Here is a 20,652-nt window from a genome sequence, read left to right as displayed (position 1 = left end):
AAAAACCCTGATTAAAACGTCAATCAGGGCCTAGCTTTCAAACTAGCCCATTTTCATTCTGACCAGAAATAAGGCTCTTCGATCATGATGTTGTAATCATCAGGTCATGTTCCAGAATAAGAGTGCGCTCGATTCACCACAGATATGCGTCAATGAAAAGGCCCGTACGCGTGACGTCCTGTTGTTTTCTTTAACCCCCGAATGTAGCACAAGCAGACTTTGTATTTCACAATAATTGTTTTTCGTCAGATCTTTTTATGGTTTCGACATTTCGGGCAGCTTCATCTCATAGAGAAAGAAGAGAATCAGAGCTTTGAGCTTTTTGCAGGAAACAATCAGCTGTTTCACAAACTCCCGGGCAGTTAAGTGCTTATGTTTGTTTTTTTGAACCCTCAGTTTTTTAAAAACGCTCTTGTGGCCGTGATAGAAGCAGAGTGTTTACTGTCGACTGTAAAGAGTCTCACACCACCTCAAAACAGACAGCGACTGATTGCTGGTTTCATGATTGACCGCCACAGCGTGACGTCGGATTGTGTTTCTACGAAAGTTGAATCAGCCTCAACTTTCTTTCGGAAAACTCTCTCCAGCTCCAACCGCCACAGCCTAAACCCTTGTTCTGTATAAATGGGAACACGGTCTGAATGCCCGTTAAAAGTTGGACCAAGACAGTCTTTTGTTTTGTTTTTTTCTTATCGATTTATGTTATTAGAAGTGAAGTAATGACTGCGAGGCAGGAGGAAAAGATTATTCCTGATTAATCCATATGTCTATGGGCGCACTCACACTGTCCTTCCGCACTGCGCACGGGGCTTTAGGGTACTTGTCCCCCCCTGCCTCTCCCCCCGCGCCCCAGGCCCGTTTGTACTCATACTGCCTGGGGCTCGCGCGAATGCTTCTTGTTGTCCATACGTTATGCACCGTAACACGTCACACGCATTGATTGACGTCATCGCAATGTGTCTCTTTGTTTACAAATCTTTCCACAGACCTCAGAGTTTTTGTGCGTCTTGTCGACTGTTTTTTAATATTCTCATCAACCAAATCTGCAGTGAACACTCCACCTCCACATCACACCAACCTGAACCTTTCGCCGCCATTGTTGTTGTTGTTAAATGTCCGTGTATGGTCCCTCCTTCTATTTTCTATGTCCGAACAGGCGCACATAAATTACGTCAGAACCGTCGTAGGCCTCGTGCTCGTACATGTGCACACGCTCGTGCCCGTACATGGGCAAACGCGCTCTACAAAAGCCCACCTCTCTCAGACGGGCCGTGGACGGCCAGCTGGCCGCAGCTATGCGCGGAGGGGTTGCACTCACACTGGTCAAACGCACTAGGCTTGACCCGAAAAACCTGTTTTGGGACAGTGTGAGTGCGCCCTTAAAAACACAGTTTAAATCCTGAAGTGAAAACAGTAGAAAAAGCCAAAGAATGTTTGGGATTTTTGCTTTCAAATGACTTCTACGTTGCAATAATTAAAAAAAAAAAAGCTGAATAAAAGCCCTACACTTGGCCCTTACTATCCATGAACACTGTCAGTCTAGACTCACTTGTTGTTGCTGAGATTGATGACCTTGAGCTTCTGCATGTCACCCATTTCCTCAGGCAAACTCTCCAGCTTGTTGGAATGTAGGAACAGCACGGTGGAGTTCTTCCAGTTGCCCATCTGTGAGGGGAACAAACCGAGGAGCAGGACCATGAGCCAACAAGGCTAGCTGTTACACATGAGCAGACCGTCTTGCCACACCATTTAACACATCTCCACAAACACACAACCCCACACACACACATGAACTCTAATGTGCATACTCACCTCGGGGGGAAGCAGGGTAAGGAAGTTGTGATCTGCAGCGAAGGTGCGGATGTTGACACACTGGCCAATAGTAGAGGGCAGGGCTTCGATCTCATTGAAACTGCAGTCCAGCTCGTCCAGAGATGTCAGTCTGATGCAGAGAGGAGGAAACATGCGGTGTAATTACTATATATAAACAGTATATACAATGTGATGTTGTCTATTATGTTTGAAGAAATTATTTTAGTAGTGTACTTCAAAAATTGTAGCATTAGAGACCGAAATGTACCGTAAGTTCCAAGTTTGGGTCAAGTGCCAAAAACCCTGCATCACACAGTTCCCATAATGCAACTTAATATCATCTTTCTATTAAAATCCTCCCTGTCTGGTCAACACCCACATCTTTCAAACTCAACACTCCTAGTTTGTAACACAGGCTTTGTGTTAAACATTTGTAGTCTCCATGCCCACGCCGAGATAACCAAGAAAAGATTATATCAAACTTTGAAAAGCTCTCCAGAGTCAGGCGGAGTAGTGTTTGTTACAACGAGTAGGGCTAAGTACCAACCCACCAAATTTCCTTGATAGTATTGCAAACCCAAAAATGCCTAGTCATTCAATACCAAATTTCAAAACCTGATTATCTCTTCTAAGCCAATAGGCAAGTAGCAGGCTTGTACCAAGATCTAATAATGCGGGTGATTGGCTGTATAACATAAGATATCGTAGAGCAAGGGTGTCAAACTGATCCAGTAAAGGGCCGTGTGGCTGCAGGTTTTCAGTCCAACCAATCAAGAACACAACTGGTCCAACAAATCAACTGTGTGAAGACAGTTCAGGTGGTTGAGTAAGTCGAGTCAGGTGTGTTCTTGCTTGGTTGGAATGAAAACCTGCAGCTACAGCGGCTCTTTACTGGATCAGTTTGACACCCCTGTCGTAGAGGCAAGCAGGAAAACACTTAGTGACACAGAGAGACAGGGTCCACGTGTGAAGAGCACAGGTGAATAGGAGCTGGAAAATATTGATTTGTACATTGTAATTTGTTAATGTTAAAGGGGATTTTATAAAACTGGTATCGTTCAGGAACACGTATCAAAGTCAAGGTATCCGTACCCAAAATCTTAAAAAGATACCCAGCCCTGACAAGTAAACTGAATTTGAGGATAAAGAAAAACTGTAGAATTGCCCCTTTAATTCTACTCATCGGACTTTTAAACCCTGTGCCATCACTGGGCTGGGTGAGATTTGTGAAATGTTTCCTAATGACTCTGTTAAAAAGGGACCTGATTTCTGTAAACCAAGAACCAAAATCAACTCTTATCCATGCCAGCTATTGTTACAATTACACATTAAGAACACAGATGCATCGTAAAAGCTTCATGGGACATAATCTAAAGTAGTAACATTTCAAACTGAACCCATGTTGACACAGAAGTGGTGAGCAGCTGGGGCCTTTCTGCTGAATGAAAAATGCAAATGCACACTGGGGATTCAGATGAATGCGGTAAGAGTCTGACTAGCGGGAGAGCCACTGTGTTATAGAACCGCCGACCTCCAGAATACAGGATTTGACCCCTCACCGCTGAATATAAAACACGGACAAACAACACAGTGTGTGCACCATCAGTGGACTGAAAATAAATAAATCAGCTACCCATAAATGAAAAGATAAAGATGAAGATAAAACCCTTGCATGGGATTAAGATAAACCATAGGCTTTGTCACATAATCTGTGTCAAATTAAACAAAGAGAAACATTATGAAATATGAGATGATTGATGGTGTTTGCTGTTTGGAAACAATGGATGAGAAACAGATCTGTATAGCTGCAGCAGTAATTGTCAGTCATTGTGAATTTGTCAATCTAATCACTGGAGAAAATTGATGTATAAAACGGAAAATTGGAGCCTAATCTTTGTGTTTGACCACAATGATTCAGATTAGGCGAAGGGTCAAAATATGGACCGCTCGCTACGGCCTCGGCAGCTGTTGACTGCTGGCTTTACCTGTCTTCCGCAGACAACATCAGTGTGAGAACAGCTATGGCAGATTTAATCCAGTAGTGTATTGAAAGGGTCATCTGGTGTTAGATTACAATCGACCCCTTCCACAATAAAGCAAACCTCAAACTGTTTCCATAAATCAATGTGATGGACTAAGAACCGTGGCATTCAATTAGTGTCGGTTACGTTTCATAATCATGGGCATTATTACTGGATATCATCAGAATTAGATCAAAACAAACGAAGCATCAGAACGCATTATGTTTAATGGGAATATCTGATTTGTACAGACAGACGTTTTATGCGATCAGGGGTTGGGAGATGAAAACAGCACGATAATCCGGGGGTTTTATTCTGCTCATGTTAAAGCTATTGAGCTCACCCTCCAACCGAGTCCGGCAAGTACATCAGCTGGTTCTCATCCACTTTGAGCGCGGTCAGTTTCTTCAATGAGCCTATGGTTAAAAGGAGAAGAGAGAGAGACAGAGAGAGAGAGAGAGTTATTTGGACGCATACAACAGCTCAGGGCAGTTATTGATTATAATGTGCTATTGCACCACAAAGAGAAGTATCCATAACAGCAGTTAATTGGATTAATTCATGCTGTCATCAATACTTTAATGAGTTTAGTAGTAATCAACCCTGACTCTAGGGCACGTGCGTCTGGATTCATCTGATTTAATTAGCATGGTATTCAGATATGAACATTACCTTTTCCCCTAAGGGATGAAAGGCAGAAAGCAATTTCAAATATCCACATTATCTCTTAACTGAGATGTTGATTCAATTATTAATTTTTTTGACCAAAGGTTGAACCTCGTTTACCGATCATTAACTGTTATTAACTGTTAACCCACAAGCAGGCCACTGAGTTCACCCGTCAGGGAGAGATAAGGCTCAGACTTCCCCTGCTCCCGACGTCAGCTGCAGACTTGTAGCAGTTGTGCAGCCATGATAACGCATGCATTGCTGTGGACACATGCAGCCACGTCAAGTCTCGCTAGATCAACTGCGAGGTTCTCAGCTTTGTGCGTGCCTGGCCTAACATTACTCTGGAAACATGATGGCTGATTTAACCTTCCAGTCCGCATCAATACAGTAGCGTGTTACATGTGGCTCCCCGCTGTGAGTGCCGTCCAGTAGACGGGCGCGAGAGCCACAAATTTAACAGGGGAAAAAAAGAGCTTTAAGCACTCTAATGAGCTTCTTCATGTTTAATTACTTATATAAAAAAATAAAATAAAATAATATAATTATATATATACACCCTCATACATACACATACACACTGTATATACTGATTTAACTGATATAGTATTAATAGAGGACGATTTAATCCATAAAGATAAACCTGGTCTGAAAAAAATATTGCGTATCTTATAAGAGTCATTGGAAATGATCAATTCCATTTTTCAATAACCAATTCATATTTGAGATGCCACATTTTTCTACAAAACACGACAACAACTCAATAAATAAAAGTTAACATATAACATTTACTAAGAACAATATTCTTTAGGAACTTAAATCTTTAGGAAACAAGCATGATTATTAGCATTTTTATTAATTAATTAATTAATTAATTAATCTTCAACCGCTTGTCCCTGTCGGGGTCGCGGGGGGGCTGGAGCCGATCCCAGCTGACATCGGTTGTGAGGCGGGGCCAGTCTATCGCAGGACACATAGAGACAAACAGAGACAGACAACCATTCACACCTACGGGCAATTTTTAGAGTCATCAATGAACCGAACACCTGCACGTCTTTGGACTGTGGGAGGAAACCGGAGAACCCGGAGAAAACCCACGCAGACACGGGGAGAACATGCAAACTCCACACAGAAAGGCCCCAGCCGGGATTCAAACCAGGAACCCTCTTGTTGTGAGGCGACAGTGCTGACCACCATACCTAATACTCTTTAATTGATTAATCTCACACCTCCCTAGTTAAAACTCAACATCTTGTGGCACTACTGCATTGTGGACGCCTGTGGCTACACTGTGACTGGTGGACACAGTAAGTGCATCCTCTTCTGTGATGAAAGTTGTTGCTTTTAGGGTTGTGAAAATGTATTTCAGCTAAGCAGGTAAAACTGTGTCACATCATCTACAGGATTAGATACCTACTGTAAAAAAAACAACAGGGGAGTGGATCCAGAACAAGAAATGAGAAATGAATTGGCAACAGCAAAAAGAGAGCTGAGGTGTTTCATAATGGGTTTTCCATAAACAAGAAGCGTGTCTGTGTTTGTGTGTGCTGCTGTAATCGTTACCGATGGAGCCTGGGAGCTGTGTGAGCGCATTGTTGGAGAGCAGAAGGTCCTGCAGACTCTCACAGCCGCAGATTTGCTCATCTACCATCTCCAGGTTGTTCTTGGACACGTCCAGGTATACCAGCTGTTTCAGCATCCCGAGCATCTGGATGAATAAAAGAAGACCCACAATAAAGACAAAGAATTCACACTGATATCTCATTATGCAAGAATAGGACGTGTGTGTTGGCTGAACACATACGCAGTAGATTAAAACAAAGCCTCCTCAGTAAAGTAACGTAGGTAGGAGCATCCACGAATTAGTATCTCAAACTTAAGATGAAAACACATATTTTATATAAAAAGGAAAAAAGTTGCCGGGCGTATTCTGTTTCGGCTTTTTAGTCCTGACAGACGTCACTGCTTATAAAAAAAGGCCAGACTGTGATTACAGCTGATGTTGATGAAATGCTGGCAGAATAAATAATGCTTTAATTATGACCCAGTTACAAACAAGCTGGCCCTTTGGATGAAAAACGAATCTTGTGGAGCACATTTTGACTATCAAAACATCATTATAAATGAATTATGTTCAAGGAAAATAATGATTTCACAGCTGCAGTCTTTTCGGTAATTATCATCAGGACATCTGCAAACCCAAATGTTTGCGTGTTTCTCTGTAAAACTGTCTCATTGTGTTCACTCAGCCGTCTTTTCTAAACCGCGGCCCCTTCTCTGTTGTTTTTTAGAGGGCTCGAAGACTGATGCAAACTGACTGTGGTTCATGTTGAGGAAGATTTAAGCAGACACTCAGGTTGAAAATCAAGGGGAAAAAATCTCAAGGTGATGTGTTTGGGGCACAGCAGCCTCTGAGAATGTGTACAGCAGTGACTGCAAATCATACCCCAGGTAAAAACGTCAGTCTGTTCCCGTCTATCCACAGCTCCTTGATTCCAGTTAGCTGCTCCAACACTTCAGGCTGTGGATGCAAAGAGGAGAGAGGAGGTTAAGTTATAGGGACGTGTGTGTATGCCTTCTGTGCACGGACGGGACGGTCTTAACCTAAACAAGCTGAAAATGAAACATAAGGCCAGGTATTCATTCCACTTTGATGATTGTGTATTAATGGACGTTTCCTTTCAGTGAAACCATTTTTAAAAAAAAGGACTGAGAAGGAAAGAGGAGAGATACAGAAAGGAGGAGGCGAGGTCACGACCAGAAAGGTAGAAAGCCCTGGGCATCGACAGGCTGACTGACAGATACTCACCACTTCAGTGAACTCATTACTCCCCAGGTCCAACCTCTCCAGCTGTGTGAGCTTCTGCATGCTCCTGTAAACACGCAGGACAGACAGACAGGGAGAGAGGGAGAGAGATCTTAAAACTCACCGAGGAAAAAAAAAATCAGCCAGGATTAGAAGCAATGTGGGTCGTGTGCTTCGAAAAAAGAAAGCCAAGAGGAAAAAAAGATTATCTGTCAATTTTCGTGTCATGTTTTGGATCGCGTACATGCTCTGCCTTTGCTCCTTTCCCTGAATCATTTTATGAGAAATGAAATACCTTCAACAGCTCAGGCATGACATAAAAATGCTTTAAATAATGGAAAATGTGATGTATGCTAGCCCTAAGCCTCGCTCCAGAGTTTTCTCTCCATATTCAGGTCACAGTCTCACATTCACTGTAAACAAGCAGATACAAACCAGGACTATTCAACCACTTACAGCCTCTACTATATTTAGCTGGTTACCGGTGAAATATTCTTATAAAAGCCTTTTATCAAATAGGCCTGTTAATATTCCCATTTGTCCAGATCATCGTTATCTCCCCAAAAATTTAAGTCGAAATCAACTGGACTTGATTATTTGTCAGGGACAGGGGTGGGCAATTCCGATCCTGGAGAGCCACTGTCCTGCATGTTTTAGGTTTCTCCCTACCCTAACACACCTGAGTCTAACAATAATCAAACTGTGACAAGCATCAGCTGCTTGATAACGAGCAAATCATTAGAATGAGGTGTGTTGGAGCAGAGAGAAACCTAAAACATGCAGGACAGTGGTTCTCCAGGACCGGAATTGCCCAGCCCTGGTCTAGGAAGACGTTTCACCTCTCATCCAAGAGGCTTCATGAGTTCATTTACGCATCTGACCAGGCTGGGACTGGACCAACTAACTGGTGTGGAGATCCAGGTATTTAACATACATAGTGAATCACTCTTCCATTCCTCAGAATCTACTGACAAGATGCCTTTGAGGGCATTTAAAAGGGATAGGTCAGATTTTTTGAATTGGGTTGGTATGAGGTGGTTAACCACAGTAGATGACGGTCGGCCCGTCTGAAGTTTGGAGAAACTGGGAGGAGAACAGCACAGAGGCTTACAAATGTACTGCTGTGGACGGGGGCAGCAGCTAAATTGTATTTTGTATTGTATTTTTAAAAAAATACAATTTGAATGCACACTATATTAAGAATATCTCACATTTTACCTTGCAGTTATGCAGCCCTGCTTAAGTTTGTGTGGGGAACTGAAGCTGTTCTATGCTTATGTCAAAGCCAAATTAAATAGAAATTGGGACAGAGTAAAATGAATGTTTTTGTCAAAGGGAGGCTGGTGGCTTTGATGCAAGCATAGAACGGCTTCAGCTTCCCCGAGCACACTTATATAGGGTTGTCTGACAGCATGAGAAGGTGGTGAAAATATTCTGAATATAGGGTACACTTACACAGATAGTGATTTTATTGTTTTGCTGCTGCTCCTGTATACAGCTATAAATTGCTTAGCTAGTGCACTGCTTAGTAATGCACTGGCTATGGATAAGTATCTCAAACAAACCCACTTCAAAATGATCTGAACCTTTCCTTTACCCCTTAATGGCGGCAGCAAACAGTAGCAATCACAGAACATACAAAACCTTTTTTTAAACTGACGTCACGCCCACACATAAAGCCTCAAATAGGTTACTTGTTGTTCTTTCCCATGTTAAGTGTCCTTGATTGAATTCCTCTGAACTATTAAGACAACACACAGGGTCAACACTTTTGATTTTTGTGATACACAAATCAACTTTAGGCGAGATAAGGACTACAAAGAGTTGTTTCAAATCCGAAATTTCCTGAGAGTGAGATCACGAGTTCAACAGAATAATTTGACACAAAGCAAGAGTCCATGACTGGAGATGAAATGGAGCCGTGCCGAGCTCTGTTTGGGCACATATACGAGGATCCTTTCCCAGCAGGCACGGACTGTGTTTCCTTAAAAACACGAGCGAGATTCAACACAGGAATGGAAAGCAGAGGCCCACCAACACTTCTGCGGAGTCTGTTTTGTTTTTACGTGCCTCTCATAAAGTGAGAATGTAAGACATACGGCACAAATTATAAATATGATTTGAGCTGTTTTTAGCGCGTTATGAAAACATTAATCATGTCGATGTCCTTGAGCATGAGCCAGCTTTGTCACATTCTTACTTGAAAGTTGGCAAGAACACCAAAGACCCCCTGTGTGAGCTGAAAGGGGTAATGCTGGCTCATCTAGAGAGTGAGTTCACTATGGCTTATGACCCCAAGCTGTGAGGAACACCACATCCTTCTTTAAAATACAGAGAAACATTTGGTTTATGCATGTGCTTGGTGTGTGTCTATGCGCTAGGAGAAAAGAGGCTGCACTTTCTACGTGGAAGCCCCTGAAAAGACTTCTACTGCACCCCCTTTTGTGCACGCACACATTTGTTTACATCTCTGAAATGCTTGCGTGTTGCTCTGGCAACCTTCCCGATCATTAGTCCTTTTCTTTGTCAGGGCTCCGGCCTTTAACAGGTCTGGCCTCTGTCACACAATCACAGCGAGAAGAGAGGATCCGCTCTGAGCTGCAGCCCTGCACTTTATACACCGGTCTGCCCGTCAGTTAGTCGGTGAAAAAGAGGAAAGGGGAAAGTGAGTGAGATAAAGTAAACTCTAGAGAGCCCGAGGGAGGAAAGGATAAAAAATAAAATAAAAAGGCAAATAGAGAAATACAGTTTTTCTAAGAAAATGGGAATGATACAGCAAGTGAAGCATGAGAGAAGACAGAAAGAGAAAGTAACTTCCCCCACAGCTCCCGGGAACTTTCTCCAACATTTCCTCCCAGCGCCACTTTCTGTAACCTTCTCAAATGGTGAAATAGCCCTCACCACTGTCTCAGCAGAGGATTATAAAACCTGCCACAGCAAGCAGCCGAGCGAAGGGGGCTCTTATGTAACACCGTGGAATCTAATGCTAAAGTGAGAGAGGTACGGGGAGTGAATTTTCAGTAAAAAAAAAAAAAAAAAAAAGGGCAGGATGGAGGACAGCAGAGATGTGGCGAGGAAGTGACGGTGAGGAAATAAGCGGTAAAAGTCTTGACACGATTTATGACACAGGCATGACTAACATACATATACACACATACACACAAACATACATACATATACACACACACACACACACACACATACATACATACATATACACACACACACACACACACACATATATATACACACACACACACACGAAAGAAGAAACACTTACTTTGGCAACATCTTTAACTGGTTCTCCCTCAGCTCCAAGATCTGTAGTTTAGTCAACCTGCAACCAAGCACATGATATAACTGAAGTATAGGGCTTTACTAACTTTATTATTATTACCAGGAATATTTGGGTCAATATTGAGATCACGATTATTTGACATGATTACACACTGACTTTCGAAACACAATGAATTTATTGAACTTAAAAAAAACAGGTCCTTTTAACGGTGGACTTTCAACATAATTCAACATAATTTCAAACTCATTTGAAAAAAGAAAATGCAAAAAATAGCTAAAAAAAATCTAAATATATATTTAAATACATAAGTACAAAGAAATTAGACAAAAAAAACGAGATCATCCTGTAGCGCACTGCCACAACCTACCATAGTGAAACTAAACATATATTCGACATTTCTGTAAACTATATTGCGGTCAGTAACTCAAAAGTATAAAGGAAAGCGCTGGATTGAAGAAAAAACCTATTAACTTATTTATCTCAATTATCCTGTTTTCATAATCGTTGGAAGCCAAAATGGGAACTGAACATAAAATCTGATTAAACACCCGGCTCTACAGTAGTCACCTTTATTAACCTGCGTTACTCGAGTTTGCAGATGTGTTTGTTTGTCTACTTTGATTCGATTAAAACATATGTCATAGTTAGTTTTAATATTCTCCAGTATCCCTAATAATTATTATGTGCTGATACATGACAAGGACTTCTGAAGTAATTGTATTCACCAAAACAAAGAGTCGGGGTGACCATACAGAAAGCAAAGGTAGACTTAAGAGGAAAAGCGTGTCTTTAAGTGAGACGATGTCGTGGCCAACATGTTTTGTGTAATCACAAAGCACAAGACCAACTATTGTGTAAACTCCAAACAGTGAGAGCATGACTGATCCTGCTGGTTTAATGAAACAACCCGTTTGTCCTCACAGAAAAGAAACCACATCTGAAAACCATAGATGTGAATATGTCATATCATTATGGATTGGAATACAGAAATGGTCTCACAGCAATGAAATTGCTACTATGGAGACTAACATCACTGAATACAATTGGGCTCATTGAATCCACAAGAGGCTCAGCTTTCCAGTCAGAACCAATTTACGTTATTCCAAGACTGTTTTTTGCAGTCTTGTATGCATAAATATTAAATTACACCGTTTTAGAATAGACCCAAATGAGAAAAACTGCATGTTTATGCCCCAAACTATCTGGGATTATCATAAAGGGGGTATGTCTGTAAAGTGGAGGCTCATGGGTACCCATAGAACACATTTCCATTTAGATACCTTGAGGTCCTGGGTCAAGGGACCCCTTTGAAAATGGCCATGGCAGTTTTCCCCTCGCCAAAATTTAGCCTATACGTGCAGCGTTATTTAGTCTGCTTCCCGACAGCAGAGCATGTCATGGCTGGTACCAATGGATTTAGATCGTCTACCTTCAGATGATACCTTCATCTTCACTATAGCTTTAAAATTGAGCCCACTACAGCGACTGAAAAAGGTTGGCAGGGCCTGTGGGCATGCCGTCCGACCATTAAGAGGGCGACTGTGGCTAAGTGGAAGAGTGGATCGTCCTCCACTCAAGAGATTGGCAGTTCGATCCCCACCTCCCCTGGTCCACATGTCGAAGTGTCCTTGGGCAAGACACTGAACCCCGAATTGCTCCCCATGCTGCGCATGGGTGTGTAAATGTGGTGTGGATGGTTGTAGATGTCCACTGTCATCAGTGTGAATGTCAGTGTGAACGGGTGAATGTGACAAACACTGTGAAAGTGCCTTGAGTAGTCAGAAGATTAGAAAGGCGTTTTATAAGTACAAGTCCAAAATTAGCAATATGTGCATTTGACTGTTAAGGCAGGAAGTTCTACTTGTCATCTGATTGATAGATTCAGTATCGGATCAATCGTGGATCAAAGTCATGTTAGCGTTGACTGGATCAAATACTGCACGTGGTGTCACACAAAACATACACTTAATACCACGGCCAGCAGCCTCAAGTACAGTTTGTACTTTTTCTGTTAAGAAGCAATTTCATCCTGATCCACTCCGGAGAACATACTGACCTGCCGAAGCTGGCTGGTAAGAACTCCAGAAAGGCATCATTCAGGTAGAGCTGCGTCAGACTCAGAAGCTGGGTGAAACCATCTGGGAGCCTTGACAACACACACAGGAACAGGACTCGCATCAGTTTTACAAAAGTGCTGCAGAGCCAGAATACTTAACATACTCAACATTAAATGAATTAAGGGTGAAGAGCTATTATAGGCATGTGGGCGGTACTCACTTGGATATGGGATTCACGCTGGCTTCTACAATAGCAAGGACTTTGCAGTTCTTAATGTTTTCCGGAAACTCCTGGATACCTGGAGAGAAACGAGCGAAACCATAAATACCATGAGAGGTTTTAAAAAGGTACGACAACACACCATTAATTCAACATCTGCATGTTGTGTCGCGACCATTTTATTACCACTGACACAGAACAACACAACTCTTGTCAAAACCAAAAATATGAGGAATAATGCGGTTGGAGAAGCTATGTGAATGTCAAACACAGGTGGGTCAAGTACTCCTTGGATTGTGAGTACAAGCAGGAAGGCTCTCAGCCTGAATTGTGGCCGCTCAAGATACATTAAGAGTGTCTCTGCACCTTTCCTCTCTAAACAACCACAGAGACGAGTGCTCGAGGTGACACAATGAAAGAGCAGGAAAGGAAGGGGAAAGACCACTGAGTGATAGTCTGCAAGTGATCACGAAACATCCACAATGTGCAAACCACAAGAAAGGGGAACGTGACCTAAAGTCTAAAGGTTTATTTCCACCCACTTTGTTTTGTGTCCACAACACTTAGCCCAGAGTGCTCGGCGAAGAAGGATAAGCTGCTTTTAATGTCAACCCGGCACATGCAGCTCTGGTTCATCAGAACGTCACCACATTCTTCAGCGTTTGTTTAATCGTGGCTGTCTCTGCACTAATTAATTTATATAAGAGAGCTACCTTTTTAACCTTTCCCCGTCTATGAAAGGGTTTTGCTGAGCATGCACACTCCTTTTCTGCATTGCTTATCAAGGTTATACAGTGATGATCAACCTTCATATGCCTATCATACCTGCTATGTTACCACTTTCCTTTAGCTCACAGAGCTTAGCATCTCTTTGCAAAGATAATGTCAGGCGGAGATGTTAATGTTAAAATACGGGCTTGAAGCAAAGCCTTTTGTGAAGAATATGCAACAGGATGTTATGGAAATACAGACATTTTTAAAATAGCACGCAGTCACCTGAGTGATTCTACGTGCAGCCGGGCATTCAAACTGTCGAGCCTTCAGACACTTCTGTCTGCAGCTGTTTCTTGTTCTAAATGTCAGGCTAGCACAACATTGACAGGAAAGTTTTCCTCAAAGGGGCAAAATTAAAAAGGACTTCTAGTATAAAGCTCTCCCTCATATTCAACAGTGCGGTGTTTATCTTCAAAGAGGTAAACGTCGCACTTTGACACGTTGTCACTTCCCATTCTGTGAAACCACCGACAAGACACATTGACTTGAACAACACTTTGAACTGATATTCTCACAGTTTCAGTGAGAACCAGCTCTGAGGGGCTTCATCTAGCTTTGTTTTGTTCCTGCTACTACTCTGCGCTATGAAGATAAGTGTCTAGTATATTGCAGGTCTGGGCTTGTCCACTTCCTTTATCAATCACGTAAGAGGTTTTTTGAGTCACCCGGCCTTGTGACGTAACATGTGGTAAATGAAACCTGCTGTGGCATTTTACCTGGGAATATCTTTGAAGCAAACAGGGTATCAATGTTGCATCTTTTTACTGGTAATTTCATTACTTTTCGTATACTGACTGATGTCAGTTGCAGTCATGGCAACGCAAGGACAACTAGGACATTTACACATTCGAACTTCACAGGTCATTGAACCGGTGAATCAGTTTTCAGCAACACGATCTGATGCCACAGTTGGACTCGTGACTCATTCAATCTAGCAGTCAAAAAGACTTCTAACCTTTAGACAGACATAGTCAAATATGTAGTGATTTTTCTTACTGTTTTTGCTGACGTCAAGCTCCCTGAGATTGATGAGGTTTGCGATCGCTGCTGGCAACACTGTTAGGTCATTATCTGGCATGCTCAGTCGGTGGAGTAACTGGCAGTTAAATAGTTGCTGGTGGAGAGAGAGAGAAGAGATTTTTTTATCAAAAAGCACATGGTTGACCATGAATACACAGCATATTAGAGGTTTAAATGTTCCGACTGTCTCAAAAGTTCAACTGCGTCATACAAAACTTCTCTGTAAATGAATATAAATGACGTAGATTGTCCACAATACATGCTTTTCATAAAAGATAAACTATTTATGTACGCAGCAGGTCAATATTCAATGGCTTCATGAGTAATGATTTAAAGAATTTCTCCTCTGGAATGAAGTTTTATTGAATTGCATTGGATGTAGCGATGTAATGAAGAGGTTGTATAAGGTGTAGATGTAGAAGTTTCTATACATCAGTGTGTTTGCCTTACTTTAGGCAGCTCCTCGATCTGGTTGGCATCGAGGTAGAGTTCCTGCAGGGTCTTCTCAAAGCTAAAGATCTCCTTAGGAACAGTCTCCAAGCTGCAGTGGGAGTAGTCCAGCGATGTCACCGCCTCCTCCTCGCCCCGCAAGCAGCGGCACGGCACCAGACGAACAAACAAGCTCCGCTTGGACATCCTCAGGCACTAGAGAGGGAAAAACAGAGGGATAAGTAAAAGGAGTAGAGGATTAGTAGTTGAGTGGAAGGTATGTTTATTTTACTTTCACACTTCAGCTTTAAGTGTCAAGATTCAGATTTTTATCCCTCCAATGTTGCACCTACGTAATGTTTTAAGTGCTGTGTGACAATAACGTGTGATGCACACACTGATTTTGGTATCTCATCAGTGTATCTGAACCATGGCTATGTGACTGCAGACTTAATGTCAGAACAGAACTCATATGTTGTTTCTTTGTTGTTCTCCAAGAACAACAGTTTTTTTTAATTGATTGGGGACTAAAAAGATTGCATGCAGGTGTCTTTTGACTGGAGAAGTTTCGATACTACTTGGTACAGGCTTATTTTGGTCGATACCTTAAAAGTATCAGTACAAACCTAGTGTTAACAATCAGACACAAATACTTAAAAAAAGGGATCTGATCAAACAGCCTCCCCCTTAAAACCTCAGGTTCTTCATTAAAAAAGGAAATATTGGTGTTTGTCAACCTGAGCCTTAGTCTCACATTTGAATCTGTTATGACTATAAGACATAATAGATATTGATACCAATGTTTAACTGCTGTCCACATGTAACCCTTCTCCACTTGACCTCATTTTAATATTTTCTACTACCACCAAGATGCTCTACACCATTATCCAGTTTGTTTCAACACTTACAGTGGACTACTTTCTGTTCTGTTTACTTTTGGTGGTCGATTTCTAAATAAATTGAAGTTTTCTGGAAAGCTCTCGGATGTTTGCGATCTTTGCCCTGATTAACTTTGTTTGTGCCAAATCTCTCCAGCAGAGGAGGTGGGTAAACTTTCATGATGGCAAAAAGCAAACGTGAATGCACACACAGGTTGACGTATGCTGGAGTTTCCCTTCAACGTGGCATTACTGTTTTATTTGTCTTATTTTTGGAACCGTACTTTAAAATAAATTCAGAATCAGGTCTAAAGATGACGACGGGGTGAGCCTACGCTTTCCAACAGCATCAGTAGATGTCTCTTCAGTGCAGAGGCCCTTCTGTAGAAGGACCAGTGTGTTCTCAAATTTGCATATACAGTAGATTACAGATGATCCCTGACTGTCACCATTCAGTAAAAGTGGGTGCTTGACACAACTGATTTAAAAATATAACAGAAATATGAGTTGTACTTCCTTTTTTAACGGTTTCGCTAAAGAGAAATAAAGTCCCAGAGTAGCCAGACATGTGTTGTCAATTTTTTACTTTCCCATTTCTGTTTTTCTAGTGGGAAAATTTCAATAGTTAAGCAAAAAGAGAAGTTGTTCATCATCGTGGGTATGCTGTATCCTCATTTGGTGTTGAAGCCGGGGATAAAAACGCAAAAAAAAAGTAGGTCATGAATCACTCATCATTTTGGAAATCCTTGTCTTTGACTAGTTTCATCCAAAAGTCCCTCCAGTGCAAAATAAAGACATAAAAGCCCGACAATCTTTTCAGCTTTTCAATTCTGGTTGGGAGCTTAAGGGGCGGAGGGGAGGAAAGTTGTAAACCTGTCCTTTAACTTGCTACATGGATGCATTTACTGGTATAATCTTTATAACTCAAGGTCAGCACAGACGTTTTCCCCAAGTACAGTATACACTATGGAATGTGTTCTGGTCAACAGAGGCTTTGTTCCTTGGAGCATGCGGAGAATGCGACTTTTCCTCCCCCTCGTCTTAATCTGAGCGCTGCCACAGTACATAATCTCCGAGTCCTCCACTCACTGTGTATGCTTGCTAACTGAGCTGTAAAATTGTGATAGCCTTGACCTACACTGTGCAGCCTATGTGAGGACATGACCACATGTTTGAAAAAGGAACTACGCAGTGCAAGTCATTACTTTGTATGGAATTTGGTTAACTGAATACAACCTATTGTCCGTGTTATCAGATGTACATGTTTTTGCATGTGTACGCAGAGATGCTTTTTGTGGAAAATGCAAAGTAGGCATGACTGTTTTAGGCAAAGTATGACCCAATAGCCTGTCATGGTATTTAGTGAGGATATAAAAAGCACTTGGCTAAAAAAAGTTTTCAATATCACAATAAATAACGTATGGTTTCCAAAAGAAGCTTTCAGGTCGGTCCAAAGTTGACCGGTCAGTCACCGCTCTATCGCCAACTCATTAAAAATGGGTGCATGTGTGCACACGCCCACACACACATGAGGTATGCACAACCAAGCCTCCCACACACTTTTTGCTATAGCAGCAGGCAGCTCATGTATAAATACTCTGAGTAATCTGGTCTATCACCAGAGGGGATGACAGAGGGCTTGGCTCCATTCACCCCGAGTAACAAGCACTGAGCATATGGATGACGCATGCAGAGTAGGAGTAGAAGGAGGACTGGGAGAAGGGGGAGTGTGATATGGGTTAACGGAGAAACGGGGAAGGTGCGGGTTACTGTGAGTTTTGCAAGAAAAAGTTATCAAGAAGCAAGAGCAGATAAAAGTGTCCTGTTGTGGGGAGAGATGTATATAAAGCAGAAAGAGCAAATCAAGGAAGAGGAGACTTTGGATGCGGTGAACATGTTAAAGCTGGTAGAAGAATTTAATCTTTAAGGATGGGTTTTAAATTACGTCATCCAATGATGTTAAAAGATCTGAAAATGGGAATGTTGGCTAGATTACAAAACGAGACTCTCTACAGCCACACCGGTGCCTCTGCAAGGCTATACTTAGTGTATGCCAGCATGCTCACAATGACTACACTAACGTTTAGCAGTTATGTTTAGCTTCTTAGATTAGCGTGCGATATTTGCAATTATTATATAATAAATTAGCACTTAACACAAAGTACAACTGAGACTGATGGAGCTACTGATGGTGATACTATATTTTTCTTTTAAATACTATGAAAAGACAACGATAAATCGATCCTACTAACAAGCATTATATCTTCTTCCTCTGTGCCACAGAGCTCCATTGTTGTCCAAAAACTATTAAAAAATGGGCCACATGCTTTGGGCGAAATGTCTTTATTACCATAAACATAGAAACTACGTGTACTGCAGCTATAGCGAGTTGATCCAGAACACACAATCCTGGCACTGTAAAAACGCAACAGCGCTTCAAATGTGTATTAATCAATAGTCCCCAACAAATACACACTTTACTCTGTTTCAGTAATATTTGCTGAGAACTACCGCGCACAGCTGTTTTTCAAAGTTATTTAGAATTGCACATTATTAAACAAAATAAAATTATGAATTTATTCATCTTTTTTTAAAGATTTGGGCTGAGAGCCATAAAGAAAGGATGTATGTCTGAACCGAGAGATGAGCTAACACATTGTTGGTTGAGATCTAACAAAAATACAGAACATCACAAGCCTTACTCTTTACAAAACTAAACCAGGTTGCATAGTGTTGCCAGAATTCCAAATAAGATAATTGGTGAACAACATGAGGAGACTTTGAATGACAAACTTGTGATTCAGGCACCGTGTCCATTTGGAGCTACAGTCATCTAAAATGAATCGTTACAGAAGGAAGTACAGCTGCTTGAATTAGGTCATATATACATGTAGGACAGTATTTTCTAAACCAGGGGGGCCCAATCCTGCTCCTGGAGAGCTACTGCCCTGCATGTTTTAGGTTTCTCCCCGCTCCTACACACCTGACTAAAACCTAAAACACGCAGGGCAGTAGCTCTCCAGGAGCAGGATTGGGCAGCCCTGTTCTAAACCATGCATAACGCCTGTAAGCGTTTGCATAATGCACAACACAAGAGTTTATTCACTGCTGCACAAATGTAGCATTTCTTCAGTTAACTGCTGGCAGAGTGAAGCACAGCACCACTGTTGTTGAACATCCATCTCCAACGTAATGATAGTATTGCTTACAGTTTGTGTATCCCTTTCTTCTCTTCCATGAAGTTTTGACTTTATTTTCCTTGAGGGGAAACGTTCTTGTGATATAAAGAGAATGAGAAAGTGAAATGGGCTGGGTAACTGTGGAACTGCTCGGCTGGCTGTTTGAAGCCCCCCGAGAGTAATCTGGAAGGCGGCACACTAATGAGACCCGCACTGCCTTCAACATAGATAGGCTTATCCACTGACCTACATGTTATTGGAATGAAGACTGCCTACATTCACCCAGCTTTAGTCCATCAAGAGCATTCGACTTTTGAACCAAAAAAAAGTTCAAGACATGCAATGGAGATTTCCAGACATGTTAAGCTCTTGGCAGGGATTTTCTTTCGTAGCCTACTTATTTAAGCAGCACATTCACTTAAGTCAGTGTGCTAGTAACATCTTGGCTTGAGAGCCGTGAAACTGTTAAATCTAAAAAAAAAAAAAACACTAGCTGTATTTATTCAGAAATGTCAAAATGTGTGGGCATGTGTGAATGGTGGACATGTGACTCAGCAGGCTGGCAGTGATCCTTGCGGCTCCTCTGTGCAATAGTGAATGAAATAGACCAGAGGGGAGGCCAGTCACAGATTCACACTTTATTATCCCAGTCAGCGCCAGGAAACCACTTCCCAGTCACCACATCTCTCTCTCCCTGTAACTTAAGTGCCTCCTGGGTCAGTACTGTTGCTATAGAGACTGCGGTCAAGGGTACGAGCAGCACCCCGTTCCCCAAAGTCGTGCACAAAACACAGCTGGTGAAATGCGGAAGCAGCTGTACAGAGGGCTCTACAAAAGGTGCTCCTGTGGTCAATGTGAGAGATTGGTTATTGAAAGCAAACAAAAAAAAAAAAAGGCAGACAGAATATAGATATTCTGGAACAGCAGCAAATTGAAGGAAAGCTCGCTTTTGGTCGTTCACACAGACCAAGCAAAGGCAGCGTAAATCCGCCCCAACTCCAGCCTTCTGGAAGCAAAAGGTGCGTCTAGTGTCTGCACCAATAATCAACCAATGACCTACAACTGTCGGTATGGAGGAGGATAAAGACGGACTGCAGCGTCATGCCCGTGCCCGCATGTGTGTGTTTGAGGAAAGAAAGAGAGGAAGACACGATGTATCATTACAAGCAATGTTTCTGTAAGTTATTAATAACATAGCTTACTCTGAACACTGCTTTGTCACTTTTTGACTTGTCTGTGAGTCAACTTGTGCATCACTGCTGTGTGTCGTAATGAAGGTTCAACAGGCTCAAACCGAACAGGAACAGTTATTTTTGCGTTTCTATTGTCAAAAGTTGTTGATAGTTTCAAAAGAACCGTTTTTGGTTACCCCTCTGTTGAGGTACCTAGCACACTGATCTGATACTAATAAGGTGAAGCTACAAACACCACAGTCCACACTTGGTTAAACGCAACAGTCAAGTGTTTATGTACAAGCACATGTTCATAT

At 41.9% G+C, this 20,652-nt stretch overlaps 1 protein-coding gene across 2 annotated transcripts in view; it reads right to left on the bottom strand.

Annotated features, from left to right (window-relative positions):
• Positions 1–20,652, bottom strand: part of erbin (erbb2 interacting protein) — a 59,084-nt gene that overhangs the window by 17,315 nt on the left and 21,117 nt on the right. For both annotated transcript variants that reach the window (XM_083930485.1, XM_083930486.1), the window contains exons 3-13: positions 15,128–15,322; positions 14,654–14,771; positions 12,884–12,962; positions 12,663–12,752; positions 10,589–10,645; positions 7,312–7,375; positions 6,949–7,023; positions 6,066–6,210; positions 4,177–4,249; positions 1,813–1,942; positions 1,550–1,665 (exon numbers count right to left, since the gene is read on the bottom strand). In XM_083930485.1, the coding sequence (XP_083786611.1) occupies positions 1,550–1,665; positions 1,813–1,942; positions 4,177–4,249; positions 6,066–6,210; positions 6,949–7,023; positions 7,312–7,375; positions 10,589–10,645; positions 12,663–12,752; positions 12,884–12,962; positions 14,654–14,771; positions 15,128–15,313 (1,133 nt within the window). In that variant the 5' untranslated portion in view covers positions 15,314–15,322. The remainder of the gene's footprint in view (positions 1–1,549; positions 1,666–1,812; positions 1,943–4,176; positions 4,250–6,065; positions 6,211–6,948; positions 7,024–7,311; positions 7,376–10,588; positions 10,646–12,662; positions 12,753–12,883; positions 12,963–14,653; positions 14,772–15,127; positions 15,323–20,652) is intronic.

This window comes from Echiichthys vipera (genome assembly GCF_963691815.1).
Source record: "Echiichthys vipera genome assembly, chromosome: 16".
Taxonomy (NCBI): domain Eukaryota; kingdom Metazoa; phylum Chordata; class Actinopteri; order Perciformes; family Trachinidae; genus Echiichthys; species Echiichthys vipera.
Note: the sequence above shows the minus strand (reverse complement) of the source record. Positions and strands in the feature narration are given on the sequence as shown.